Below are 14348 nucleotides of genomic sequence, written 5' to 3'. Positions count from 1 at the left end.
CTTTTCTCAGGTTTCACACCTTCATCGGGAAAACCACAGTAGTAGGAGTTTCTGCATCCTTGAGGGGCTTTGCAGACTAATTAATTGGTGTATGTAAAGAACTGAACACTGTGCCAGGTACTCTAAAGAAAGAAAAAGCTGTTTTCATCTTTTTCCTTGCTTTTGGCATGTTACATAGGGCAGTTACTGTATGTTTGCAAGGAATATATGTTTACCTTTTTAGGGACTCAGGTAAACCAGAATTCTTTATTTTTTTTCTTTTTTCCAGGGGATGCAGAGGGCAACTAATGTCACCTATCAAGCTCACCACGTCAGCAGGAACAAGAGAGGTCAGGTGGTGGGGACCAGAGGTGGCTTTCGCGGTTGCACGGTTTGGCTAACAGGTACGGTCTGGAGAGATAAGCCAGTCTATTTCAAAAGCAGTGGTATAGACAGCCTTGAGCTAGGAGTAAGGATACCTAAATTTTGAGCTCTATTCTTGTATCTGGAGCATCAGAATATGTAACTGACAAAGTTGCTTAATAATAACTTTTGGTAATTCCTTTCGTTCTTTACAAAATGGCTGTTAAATGGGGAAAATCAGAATGCATCTTAAAACTACTTTCCAGTTGATAACTACCTTACATTCTATAAAATTCTGCATGCAAATAGGACCTGGATTCTGCCTTCAAGATGCTAATAATGTAGACCATATGAAGAGAAAGAATGTGTGGTAAAGAATTTCACACAATCAGTTTCTAATGATTCTTCTTCTGCTTTGGCTTCTGATTGATTCTTGTGTTGATTTTCCCAGAATCTCTTTGAGAGGGTAAATTGATCCAGGTTTTGGAGGTGGTTTTAAAAATGATGGATCTTTTTTCACTTCTAGGAGTTTTAAATAAAATTTTGTTGCATCTTGCCAATTTACCCATGTTGGAGGACAGAGGGAATGAAAAGTGCCCACTGAATTGGGAAGGAATCTTGAGACTGAAAAGCAAGGCAGGCAGCTCCATATAATCAGTGGATCCGTTTATTATAGGGGAACTTATTCACGGGGTGGGATCTGGCAAACAGTGATCTGGAAACATTCACAGCTGCACTCTGCACTGCTGAGGGGCCACTGGGACAATTTCATAGTTAACCTAGGGTACGGGGGTATGTGCTTGGAAACAGGAAGTGTATTCCTTAGTCAGGATTTATGAATGGGTAACTAGTCTTCTGGGCACCAGGAATATATTAGCGAAGCTCTTCATCATTGTTTGGGGACTAACAGAGCATAGAGGCCACCTGGACCTAACGAACATTAAACAATCTATTAACTACAAAGCCTTGATGACAGAGAAGCGCCAAGTTGGCATCAGTTATGCCGACAGCCACACAACCCACTAAAATTTATACCTATTTATTTTCCAAATGTGGATGTGGGTCCATTTTCCAATGTCTTTGTCAACATGGATATTACCCATCCTTAAAACTTTTGCTGATTGCCAAAAAACAGCATTCCCATTTTCTGTTTTTATAAATTGAAAATTTCAGCTATAGATAGGTCTGTGTGTTTCTGTATGAAAGAAGAGAGCATTTTTGAGTTCTTCCCATCTCCTCATTCTTAAGTCTAGATTGATGTTAAATTGTTACATTTATATTGTCTAGGCTTGTGACACATTCTGTTCCAAATCTTAAATTTCCATAGTTGTTTGTATTTGAGTTCTGTAAGTAAATTGATTCAACCTTACCACCTTCCCATCAGTTCTTTTATTACAGCATGCCTACTCATGAGCTCTTTCTTTGAGTCAAGTTTTTATGGTCTGTATTTTTTTGTTCAGTGGTTTTTATAAGATGGCTTTCCATTGGATTCTGAATTCCCTGAGTTTTTATGTTGGAGTAATGTTTTAAGAGTTCCAGGACAAAGAAAGTATGAACCAAATATATATTTTACCCAACCAAGTTGTCGTAAAAGACAGGCAGACATTTCTTCTATTAAATATGACTAATCCAATTTTTTTTTCTTGTTCTAAGGAGCTTTCCTTTTTTCACCTGCATGCCTGAAGAATTATTTCTTTTCGTATATTTTCTTTCGGAAGTTTTGCTTTTCTCGTTTAGGCCCTTTTCCTTCTGCAGTTGATTTTTGCGTGTAGTGTGAGGGACGGATCCATTTTCTTTTTTTTCCATATGGATAATCAGTTGTCCCAAGATGAGGGTATCCTTTTTCTCTGATCTGCTGTGCCAGCTGTCCTAGATCAGGTTTCCACTTATGTGTGGATTTGTTTCTGGGAGCTCTGATCTATTCCACTGGTATACTTGTCTATTGCTCTATTATTGCCACACTGTCTTAATTACTATATATTTGTAGAGTCTTGAAATCTAGTGGAGTAAATCCTCTTACCTTCTTCATTAGGAATGTCTTGACTTTTTTTTTTTTTTTTGGCTCTTTGTATTGTATAAATTTTGTAATAGGTTTAACTAATTCCACCAAAATCCAGTTGGGATTTGATTTGGGATTACATTGTATCTAAAGGTCAATTTGGGAGGAAATTGATCTTTAGAATATTGGGTACTCCTTTTCTTAAACATGGTATATTCCATTTATTTTACCACTAATGATGCTTATAAATATTTTTATCAGGTTTTTTTGGTACTTGCTTTACAGTGTAGGATGTAATCAGTTTCATAAATGTGTATTTGTAAAGAAAATGTGTTCCCCTAATGTGGGCAATATTCTATATATGTTCATCAGACCAAGGTTGTTAGTTATGTTGTCAAATTTATAGCCTTCACTTTTTTTTTTTTTTTTTTGATATTGTTGGAAACAGAAGTCATGATTTCTTTCTTCTTCTTGCAATTCAGTAGCTTAACCAGATCTGTCCAGGTATGGAGTGGTTTGTATGTCATTTTCTTGGAACACTGTTTTTTCTTACATCTTATTTCGGAAAAACTTTCTTGTTTTGTATTTTTACATTGATTGGTATATGAGTTTCCCAGGGCCACTGTAACAAATTACTACAAACCGAGTGGCTTCAAACAACAGAAGTTTATTCTCTCACAGTTTGGGAGCCTGAAATCAAGGATGGTTCCTTCTGTCAGCTCTGGGGAAGAATCTGTTCCATGCCTCTCTCCTGGCGTCTGGTTCTGCTGGCAATCCTTAGCGCTCCTTGGCTTGTAGAGGTACCACTCCAGTCTCTGCTTTCGCCTTCAGATGGCCTTGTTATAAAGATTTCAGTCACTGGATTTAGTGCCCACTGTAGTCCTGTGTGACCTCATTTTAATTTAACTAATTACATGCACAGAGACCCTGTTTCCAAATAAGGTCACATTCTGAGGTTCCAGGTGTATGTGAATTTTGGGGAGGACACTATTCAATCTAGTACATTTGGTTTCTCTTTGGTATACCAGTTTGCTTTATCTTAGTTTTGGATTATCTGTCTTGCATTATCTATTAATTTTCTCTAACCACTTTGATTTCCTAGCCTTTTTGTCTACGTTCAGTGAAAGTTTCTGTGTCATTAGTTCAGTTTTCGGCAGTGTCTGTTCTTTGTTTCAAATTAAATATATACATAAAATGTGTACGTGTACACATGTATGTATAAACAGACACTTCAACTGTAGTTGAGGTTATCTTTGCGTTTTTTTTAAATTTTTATTTTATATTGGAGCATAGTTGATTAGGTTGTCTTTGTTGTATAAAAAGTTGATGTTTTCAGTTTTTTTTTCCCCTGATACTTAGTGTTCAACTGGTAGTTAAAAACAACAATAGCAAAGAACAGAAAAACCTCGTCTCCCCAACCTCCCTCGCTTTGTTCAGTCATTGTTGCTATGCAACAAATTACCCAAAACCTGGTGGTGTGAAACAGCCATTTTAATGTGTTCACTGTTTCGTGGGTAAGGAATCCAGGAGTACCCTGCTGGGCAGTTCCCCCCTGGGTCTTGCTTGGTTGCAGTCATGCTGGCTTGGGCTCCAGTCATCTAAAGCCACAAGTGGCTGGGTGTCCGCGATGACTCCCCGGTGGATGCTGCTGGTCCGCTGGGAGCTTAGCTGGCTAAGGCTCTCGACAGGAACACCTACTTCTGATTTCTCTAGCACGGTGGTCTCAGAGTATTTTACAGCTGCCTTCTCCCGAATTAAATATCCAAAGAGAAGCTGAATAGCCTTTTCTGACCCAGTCTTGGAAGTCATGCTCATCATTTTCACTCTATTGTTTTGGCTACAGGCGACTCCTAAGTCCAGCCCAGATTCAAGGGCTGAGAAATACTCTACCTCTGGGTGTGACAGTGGCAGTGTCACATTGTAAAAAAGCTTTCAGTCAGTCTTTGGAAAATACTACCTGCTGTACTCATGTTAATATACATTTTTAATGTAGAAACCATATAACACTATATTGATCCTCTTAACATATCATCCTTTTTAAAATTGATTTTTCAGTTAGCCTTCTATACTAGCACGTCAAAGTATCAGTACATTAGGTTTCAGTGTTTTATCTCTTGTCTCATAACTATCTTAATTTTTTTTTTTTTTGAAACATCTACCTGTGTATTTATATATTTGGCTGCGTCAGGGTCTTAGCTGCGGCATGCGGGATCTTCGTTGTGGCATGTGGGATCTTTAGTTGCGGCATGTGAACTCTTAGTTGTGGCATGTGGGATCTAGTTCCCTGACCAGGGATTGAACCTGGGCCCCCTGCATTGGGAGTGTGGAGTCTTAGCCACTGGACTACGAGGGAAGTACCTATCTTAGTTGTGAATTCTGATACACTCATCAAGGTGGCAAGTATTAGTGCATAAATGTACTCTTTCCTTTTCCTTTACTCATCGTTTAGTGACTAAACATTGGTAGAGGAAGATGAAATGAGGATATTCTTTCAAGGTTAATTATATTATAAATTGGATTCCCAGGTGCTTTTATCATGGTAACCTTTGGGAGGTGTTGATCCTGGGATATAGAGGTAACTTTCTAATATTATTTCACTTACTTTTGTCCTTTCTTTTTCTTTCCTCACCAGAAATAATTTGGTCATATAACTTTCTTTTAAAATTGGCATGCAGCTTTAGAATAGTGGTAACAAGAGGACAAAGTGAATGTCTACCCAACCATGTGTAATATTAAAATTGGTTAAGCCTTTGTAGCTCAGTGATTTCTAGGGTACCTTCGGGGTTAGACAGAAGTTACTAAAAACATAAATGCTTATTATATTTAAACTACAGATGTTTTTCTAGCTAAGACGTAGTAAAATTTTACAGAGAAATATTAGACAAGAATGTTGCTAAGAGACTGCTCTGAATAATGAATATAATTAAGCCTGTGGTTAAAATTCTTTATTACTTATCCTCCTAACTTTATGTATGGAATCTGTTTGGACTGTTCATTTCTAGGCTTATCGGGAGCAGGAAAGACCACCATAAGCATGGCTTTGGAGGAGTACTTGGTTTGCCATGGTATTCCATGCTACACTTTGGATGGTGACAACATTCGTCAAGGTCTCAATAAAAATCTTGGCTTTAGTCCTGAAGACAGAGAAGAGAATGTTCGACGCATCGCAGAAGTTGCTAAGCTGTTTGCAGATGCTGGCTTAGTGTGCATCACAAGTTTTATATCGCCTTATACTCAGGTATGTGGCTTTTGCGCCATTGCTGTTCTAATTACATGTATTGAGAATATGGTGTCAGGCAAAGCAAATAATTTAAACACTGACATGTACTTTGAGGCTAAATCCAAATTAAAACAATTAACCTACAACATTTTTGTGCCGCAGCTTCCTGAGTAAATTCATTTTTGAAAAGCTTGCTATATAACCCACACACCCACCGCCCCCCTCAAAAGTATAACCAGAGTTGTTGAAGAAGTCAATGGCCAAATTATTTCAAGTTTGACTTTTCAGTTCAAAAATCCTATAATAAATACTCAACATGTATCAAACACCAGGGAAAATCTTAGGTTTCTTAACATGTGTCCTATCGTGGCTTCTTTGCTCACAATTCTTGAGTTTCATCTTTCATCACACTCTGTCTTATTTTAGAGACCATAGAGCACTAATTCACTTTTTTGTATGTCTCTGAAAAAAATCATGCTGTTTCTCACCACGAGAATTCTGTTTCCCTCTGCCTCGAAGGCCCTCTTCTCCTTCCTCTTAGCCTCGCCTCAGCTTCGGTTCACACCTGTTCATGCTTTGAGACTCAGGTTGGGTATTTCTTCCTCCTAAGTCTCTCAGGCTTTGTTGGGTACCTGTCTTTGGTGCCCTTGTTATTGTACCATAGCACATTGTTTTATTGTAAATACCAGTTCTTTGGTTGGGGGTGCTAATAGCAGCAGTAATAATAATAATAATGATAATAGCAGCTAACGTTTATTGAGCACTTACTGTGTAATGGTAACAGTTTGAAAGTGCTTTTATGTGAATTAGCTCACTTAGTTCTCATCACCCAATGAGGAGGGTGGAGGTGAGGAAACAGAGGTATCAGTCGCCCCACCTCACACACTCTACATGGCAGAGCAAGGATTTGCACCCAGACAGTGTCAGTGGAACCTGTGCTCTTGCCCACTGTGCTTTGCTGTCTCGAAACCCCACTGGCTCTTTGAAGGGTGGGACTACATCTGATTTATCTTTATAATCCTGATGCCAAGCCCAGATCCTGGAACACAGTAGATATTTAGTGTTTGTTAAATGATAGCGTAGCCCCTTAGGAAGCCCAGATATGAAAGAACAGGTGAGTTAGTGTAGTAGTTAAACATAGCGGCTTTGAAGCCAGAAACGAGACTGAAGTCTCCGCTCTGCCAGTTACTGTTAGGACCTTGGCCGATTTACTTAACCTTCCAAGCTCAGATAATACCTACCTCGTAGGGTTGCTCTGAGGATTAGGTAAATCATGCATTCACAGCTTTCAGCATAGTGCCTGATGTGTAATAAATATTCAGTAAGTGTAGTAAATAATGGTGCAACTCTAGTACTGTATCATAAATCTGGATGGTTACTTAGACTTTTTTTTAAAAACAAAAACAAAATTTGAGCTGTAAGGGTTATAGATAAGTGTGAGACTGAGTGTTAATCATACAGGTTCACTCATGGCAGGAGTCCTAAAAGGTTCTTTGAGCACTAGCTGCTTTTCATTTTCCTGAAACACTGGGATCGGTGTCAGTTTAAGGTATCCTGAATAATGAAGTGTATGAGAGAATGAGAGTTGTTAGAGTTCCTGAATTCTTGGATATCAACAGTTTTCATAGTAATAAAGTAACAGTGATATTTTTGCCCTTTCTGGGAAGCTTTGCAACTCTTGGAAAAAGAGAAAGTCACACCTGATTTGGAGAGCGAGCGGCTGAGACCTGGGTATCTAAAAGTATACGCTGATCTGTTTTTTTGGCTCCCTTGTTTCCATAGCATGGAGCAACACCTTTGTTGATCTCATCCCCAGAAGCACCAAGAATGAAAATGAGGTTCGGACTATGCTTAGGTCATGTCAAAATTCATGATCATATTTGGACCAAATCATATAATACAGGATATGTGTATTCTTCTCTGTCACCACTAACCTTGGGCATCTTGGTTGTAAAAATAAACCTGATAGTTCTTATCCTTGAGGAGTCAGTAGGTAGTCTGGTGGGAGCATAGAGATGCGAACAGTTGCAGTATCGTGAGGCAGGTGGTGAGGTACATGTGTATAAAGGTGCTGTGGAAGATTCACAGGGGAAGTGCTGCTTGAAGTGCGTCATGAAAGATGAGTCAGTTTTCTCGCAGGAGAAAACTATTTCACAGAGGAGATGCTACAGGATTTGCAAAAGCATGGAAATGTGAGGGACTTAGGTCTTTGGGGGAACTGTAAGTAGTTTGTTTTGGCTGCTCTGCCGGATGAACGTGAGGGGAGATGAAGCTCGAGCGATTTGCAGAGGTCTGACGGTGAACTCCGGACGGCTCGGGACTTTGCCCCACAGGTGCTCGAGAGTTTGAGATTGTACTGGGGAAGAGTGTCTCTGGTGTCTTTGTATTTTAGTGAGGTCACCCTTAAGGCCTGGAATGGGAAGGGTCTGGAGGTAGGAGACTAGTCAGGAGGCTTTTGGAGTGAATTCAGGTAGCGGCCATGGGAATAGAAAAGATGGGGCATATTTGAGGGCCCTTGAGCCTGTAGCATCAGTGGAACGTGGTGCCCGTGTTGATTGCTGAGTTTGGGGGTGAACATGAAGGATGGTGCTTTCAGAAGAGAAGATGGTATGATTGAGTTAGAAAATGTAGGGTAGGAAGGGAGAAGATGACTGTTTCATTTTAGCTGGGTTAGGTTTGAAATGCTGGTGGCGTATCTAGGTGAGGATGACCACTGGGTCATTGGGAAGTTGGTTCTGGAGCTCAGGAACGTTGTGTAGAATTGAGATAAAGATTTGGGAATCAGGGGCTTCCCTGGTGGTGCAGTGGTTAAAGAATCCGCCTGCCAGTGCAGAGGACACGGGTTCGAGTCCTGGTCGGGGAAGATCCCACATGCCACGGAGCAACTAAGCCCATGTGCCACAACTGCTGAGCCTGTGCTCTAGAGCCTGCAAGCCACAACTACTGAGCCCGCAAGCCACAACTACTGAGCCCACGTGCCACAACTCCTGAAGCCTGTGCACCTAGAGCCCGTGCTCTGCAACAAGAGAAGCCACCACAATGACAAGCCCGCGCACCTCAATGAAGAGTAGCCCCCGCTCGCCACAACTAGAGAAAGCCCACGCACAGCAACAAAGACCCAATGCAGCCAAAAATAAATTTAAAAAAAAAATTGGGGAATCATTAACTTTATTGTTGAAACCTTGATGAAGTTGAGTATACAAAAGAGTATATAGAATGAGAAGCAAGTCACAGATGGACACTTGGGGAACACCTTCATTTAAAAGGACAGTTGGAATAGTAGGATCACGACTTAATCACTCTGCCAGATACTAAGGGTATAAAGCTACTGAAGTTATTTCAGTATACTGGGATGAGATCTGTGACAGAGGTATATGGTGGGTACTCTGAGAACGCAGCGGGAGTGAGGCCTCAGTCAGCCTGGACATGGGGGTAGGCTTCCTGGAGGACTTAGCACGGAGCTGTGCTGTGAGGGGACACCTTGCTGTAGCCAGAGGAGAGAGGTGGAGTGTTTTTGGCAGGGGGGGGGGATTGCAAAGGCATTAGGCCCAAACAGCCTGGTAGACCAGGCAGGTGCAAGACTGAGAATGGTGGGGCCAGGTGGAGAAGGCCTGACGCGTCACACTGAGAAGCTTGGGGTTTACCCTGATGGTGCTGGGCAGTCTCTGAAGAGTTTAGTGACGTGGTTGAATTTGCATCCTCTGTCATCCTGGGGACAATGTAGAGTGTGGCTTTGAGCAGGTCAAAGCTGGAAGCCAGCAGATTGATTAAAAGGGTGTTGTCCAGACAAGAAAAATGAGCTTGAACCAGGAGCTAGGGAAGAAGTGCAGACTGGGTTAGTGTAATGTCTAGAGGTAAAATCTGAAGGACTTTGTGACAAAATGCAGGGGGTGGGACGGCAAAGGGAAGAAACCAGAACAAGTCTGGGGGTTCTGGGTGAGTCGTGTTGTCATCCCTTGATTTGGGCAGTATAGGTGGGAATGCAAGCTTGGGAGAAAAGAGAGTGGGCTCAGTTTTGGACGTGTTAAGTTTGAGGAACCTGGGAGATCTCCAGGTGGGTGTAATTTGGAGGAAGTTGGAAAGGTGCGTTTAATTTCGGGAGAGGACAGAGTTCAGGCTTGAGTGGTTTGTATGCTGCAGTTTACACTGTGAAAGCAGTTGAGAAAAGTGCTCAGGGACCGTGCAGCGTGAACAGCGGGCTCCTGGTAGAATGTGGGCAACACCAGTGCCTCGGGGATGGGTGAAGTCAGAGGAGCCCAGGGGGGCCTGCATAGGAACGGCCGGGGAGTAGCATTATTGCAGTACACAGGGTTCGTAGTGTGAAATGTGGCAGAATGGCCTGGAAAGTGCCATGATTAAGGGAATTTTTGTATGATTTGTTAGTTCATCTCTTTTTAATGGAAGAGAGTGACTTTTCCTTGTTTGTTGCCAGTGGAGAAGGAGGTAGTTGAAAATTCCAGATGCAGCAGCGATAATGGGTTGAGCAAGGTTCATTAGCAGGAAGGGGATTTTTTTTTTCTTATGTACAATTTTTAAAAGTTACTTTCCATTTACAGTTATTACAAAATATTGACTATATTCCATGTTGTACAATACATCCTTTAGCTTATCTTACACCTAATAGTTTGTACCTCTGACTCCCCACCCCTATGTTGCCCCTTCCCCCCCTCTCCTACTGGTAAACACTAGTTTGTTCTCCATATCTGTGAGTCTGCTGCTTTTTTGTTATATTCACTAGTTTGTTGTATTTTTTTTTAATTAATTAATTTTATTTATTTATTATTTTTGGCTGCGTTGGGTCTTTGTTGCTGCACGCGGGCTTTCTCTAGTTGCGGCGAGCAGGGACTACTCTTCGTTGCTGTGTGCGAGCTTCTCATTGCAGTGGCTTCTCTTGTTGCAGAGCACAAGCTCTAGGCACACAGGCTTCAGTAGTTGTGGCTCGCAGGCTCTGGAACGCAGGCTCAGTAGTAGTGGCGCACGGGCTTAGTTGCTCCACGGCATGTGGGATCTTACCGGACCAGGGCTCGAACCCATGTACCCTGCATTGGCAGGTGGATTCTTAACCACTGCACCACCAGGGAAGTCCTGTTGTATTTGTTTAGATTCCACATACAAGTGGTATAATACAGTATTTGTCTTTCTCTGTCAAACTTATTTCACTTAGCATAATGCCCTCCAAACCCATCCGTGTTACTACAAATGGCAAAATCGCATTCTTTTTTATGGCTGAATAGTATTCCATTGCAGAGTAGGGGATTTTTGAATCTGTGAAGGGAGGAGTGGCAGGAGGGAAGGAGATAAAGGTGGGGGATATAGGTAAATTATATGGCAGAGGGGAGATTGAGAGCGTTTGTGTCTGGGGATTTCCTTTTCTTTTCTTTCTTTCTTTTCTTTGGCCATGCTGCACGGCATGTGGGATCTTAGTTCCCTGACCAGGGATTGAACCCACGCCCCCTGCATTGGAAGAGTGGAGTCCTAACCATTGGACGGTCAGGGAAGTCCCTGGGGATTTTCTTTTTGAAATTAGAAGTGTGGCCATCTGATAAGAGTGGAAGTAGGCATGGGTTGAGGGGCCGTAAGAAAGGTGGTAAAAGATAGCATGAGCCATGTGGGGATAGGATGGAGGAAGGTGCAAGGGCTAGCTTTGAAAATGGTGGCACTGCCTTGTCTATGGAATATGAATGTGGAGCCTGCGTTTGAGAACAGGGAGATGAGTGACTCCTCAAGGGAGAACTTGGTTTTAGTTAAGACCAGAAAGAAGAAGAGTTTCACTTACAAAGGAAGCAGTGTTCCAGAGAGAGCTTAGGCCGAGCAGTGAAGGTATTAGCAGAGTTGGGGGTTAGGAGCCATGCAGAAAAGTAAAGTTTTGGGAATGCTAGAGATGTGTAGTGGCTTCAGGGGTTTGTATTTGGCAAGTGAATAAACTAGCCTCAGGGTTCTGAATGGATGGATCCCTTGTGAAGTTACTTTCATGCTAGCTCAGGCTGAGGTTGAGCGTGTTGTTAAGAGAGAGGCCTGATGACATCTGCATTTAAGCTGGGCTTTGGTTCAGCTTCCTCGTAAAATTTAGGTGAAAGTTTTTATGGGGCATCCATTGTTCTCCCTCCTGGAACCTGCCAATATCTCAGATTTTTAGAATAGCAGGCCTTTTAAAATCCTTTATGAAGAATGGGTGTGTTAATCTAATAATTTCTTGGGTTTATTTTTTTTCAGTTTATATTTTCAAAATATAAATTAAACTTTGTCTATTTTCCACTAACACAGCTGAAAAGCACTTTTACTTGTCCTTGGCATTAATACAGTACCCTTGATTCATATGAGCACTCTTTGTTACGTTTCTGTATGTGCCTTTTTTCTAAGGATCGCAACAATGCAAGGCAAATTCATGAGGGTGCAAGTTTACCTTTTTTTGAAGTGTTTGTTGATGCTCCCCTGCATGTTTGTGAACAGAGGGATGTCAAAGGACTCTACAAAAAAGCACGGGCTGGAGAAATTAAAGGTAAGTAATATTTTTTTTCCCAGTTTGTCTTTCCTTAGATATTTCATCTTACCATATCTGAGACTGATAATCTTTTCTAGGAGATGGAAGTTTTCAAACAACTTGGAGCTCCTTGAGAAGAGAAAGCAGGTCTTGTTACACTGTTGTATCTCTCAGGCCTACCAGTAGTACCTGGCACTGTGTACACTCAGTATCATCGATCAGGTTGAAATCCTACTCACAAGGCAGTTTTAGAGGATTGGGACTTTGGGGGCTGGTGGAAACCTATTTGGTATAATTAGGTACCTAGCATTAGATTGGATATTAGTTGCTAGTTGCTGCTACTTCTGTTCTCTTTGTTCCAGTGAAAATGTAGGACATTCCATAGCTACTGGGAAAAATGCCTGAATTATAAGCATCTTGAGAGCAAGGAAAATATCTCATTCTTATTTATATCATAGTGCCTGGAATGGTCTGAAATTCATTCTATGTATGATTGTTGCATTAGATTAAATTAACATATCTGTGATTTTACCAAAGTACATACAGCTTGTATTTTCGATTTTGTGGTCTGCTCCCAGAGTTTCAACTATGATGAAAATTTGGACATAGAAAGAGACATTTAGAACCCGTTCTGCTGTCGCCCTTGATACCAGTCATTCTGTTTATCTTTTAGACATCCTTTGACATTAGCCCTGGTCTATTACCGGTATTATTATTATTAACAGTTAAAGAGGGCATGCCAGCATAAGAAAAATCAAAGATAGGTTCAGCATTGTTTGGGATCAATTCATGCCCCTAACTTTTGTTTGCCTTCCCAGCAGGGAGTGTGATAGCCTCAGACTATCAGGAGCTCTATGAAGTGTAGATTTTGGCACCAGCTTCTGGCCCTAGAAAGGAAAAGGTGGAACAGGAAGGAAAATGCTTGTTATTCTGGGCTCTTCTGTTTGGACCTGGAAGCCCCTCAGCAGCTGGGGCAAGTTCCACTGGCCGTGGTGAATCTGGTTCCTTGGGCAGGGCTCGTATCCAGTCTTGCCATCATGGAGACTCAAGTTTCACCCATTAAGCCTGTGCTTTCTTGACTCAGCGAGAATAGGCTGCCTGACCTGAATAATATATGGCAACAGGAGGGAAAACAGTTTATCCATTTAATTTCTAGGTCACCCTCTCTCTGTTGACGGCCAGTGTGCACTTCTGTTTTTTGTAATAGAGATTTGCAAAGAGAAGCAGAACAGTGTGTCCAGGATCCTGAAGTCTGAATCTTCTACTTATTTTAACTGTAGTTGGTTTTGTTGTTTTTGCAAGGATGGATTGATGAGGGAGGTAGATTTGTTTGCTCAGCTGGAGTAAGCACCCTGTGAGCCAGGACAACATCTTTACCATTTTTGTATTTTTAGAATTTAGCACAGAGCATGGCCCAAAGCATAATACTTGGTACACACACACAGTAAATGCTTGTCGAATGGATTAGAAGGTGGAGTGGAAATTGGATGTTCAACACTTTGATCAGTGCTTTCTATTTGCAAGGTTTATATTTGGTGCTGGGGATGCAAAGATGAATAATAAGACTGAATCCAAAATACCTTGAGTCACTTACAGTTTGCATTCTGTATCTGGGAATGTGCTTGTATTAGTTCAGTTTTCTATGTTTTACTTGTTTACCAGGTGTTTCTTAATTCCTCTGAATAGACATTGATAAAATGTTCTTAGGTTAATGTATACCTGTGTGCATGTGTGTACACACGTTTATTTATTTTAGGTTTGCCATGGTTCTAGAGTTCCTGACTGGACAGTTTTCAAAATCATTTACTCATTGTAAGAATGGTGCTTAAAAAGTTTCCTACCAATGCTATTTCAGAGCCTAGATGGTAAACATTTCAGGGACAGGTGAGATTGCATACATTCAGCAGACTTCAGGCTTTTATAGGCCTTTATATGGCATTTACTAAACTGTAAATATATGCCTGTGTCAGCTACTCTAATACCTAGATTATTTTCATGAGTAATGCTCAACTAGTTGTTATTTACTTAAATATAAATGTTTTTCTCACAGTATACATTTACTGTAATCACTTATGGGCTAAATTAACTAGGAAGAGACTTCCTGGGCTTTTAAAATGTTAAACCAAGTCTTCTAACACAGTGATCCTCAAGCTTTGCTGCACATAAGCATTTTCTGGTGGGACTTAAAAAATCTAGTGCCAAGGCTGTACCCCAGACCATTGAAATCAGAATCTCTTAAGGGTGGGACCCAGTGATTCCAGCGTGTAGCTACATTTGAGAATCAGAGCTTAAGAACTAGTGTTTTA

The 14348-nt window shown here is 41.2% G+C and overlaps 1 protein-coding gene across 4 annotated transcripts in view; it reads left to right on the top strand.

The window, feature by feature from the left end:
• PAPSS1 (3'-phosphoadenosine 5'-phosphosulfate synthase 1) overlaps nt 1-14348 on the top strand; it is a 103084-nt gene that overhangs the window by 12550 nt on the left and 76186 nt on the right. For all 4 annotated transcript variants that reach the window (XM_082389090.1, XM_082389091.1, XM_082389088.1 and 1 more), the window contains 3 exons: nt 269-383; nt 5344-5579; nt 11922-12060. In XM_082389090.1, coding sequence (XP_082245216.1) covers nt 269-383; nt 5344-5579; nt 11922-12060 — 490 coding nt within the window. The remainder of the gene's footprint in view (nt 1-268; nt 384-5343; nt 5580-11921; nt 12061-14348) is intronic.

This window comes from Balaenoptera borealis, assembly GCF_965194805.1.
Source record: "Balaenoptera borealis genome assembly, chromosome: 4".
In the NCBI taxonomy this organism is placed as follows: domain Eukaryota; kingdom Metazoa; phylum Chordata; class Mammalia; order Artiodactyla; family Balaenopteridae; genus Balaenoptera; species Balaenoptera borealis.
This window is presented reverse-complemented; position numbering and strand designations above follow the sequence as displayed.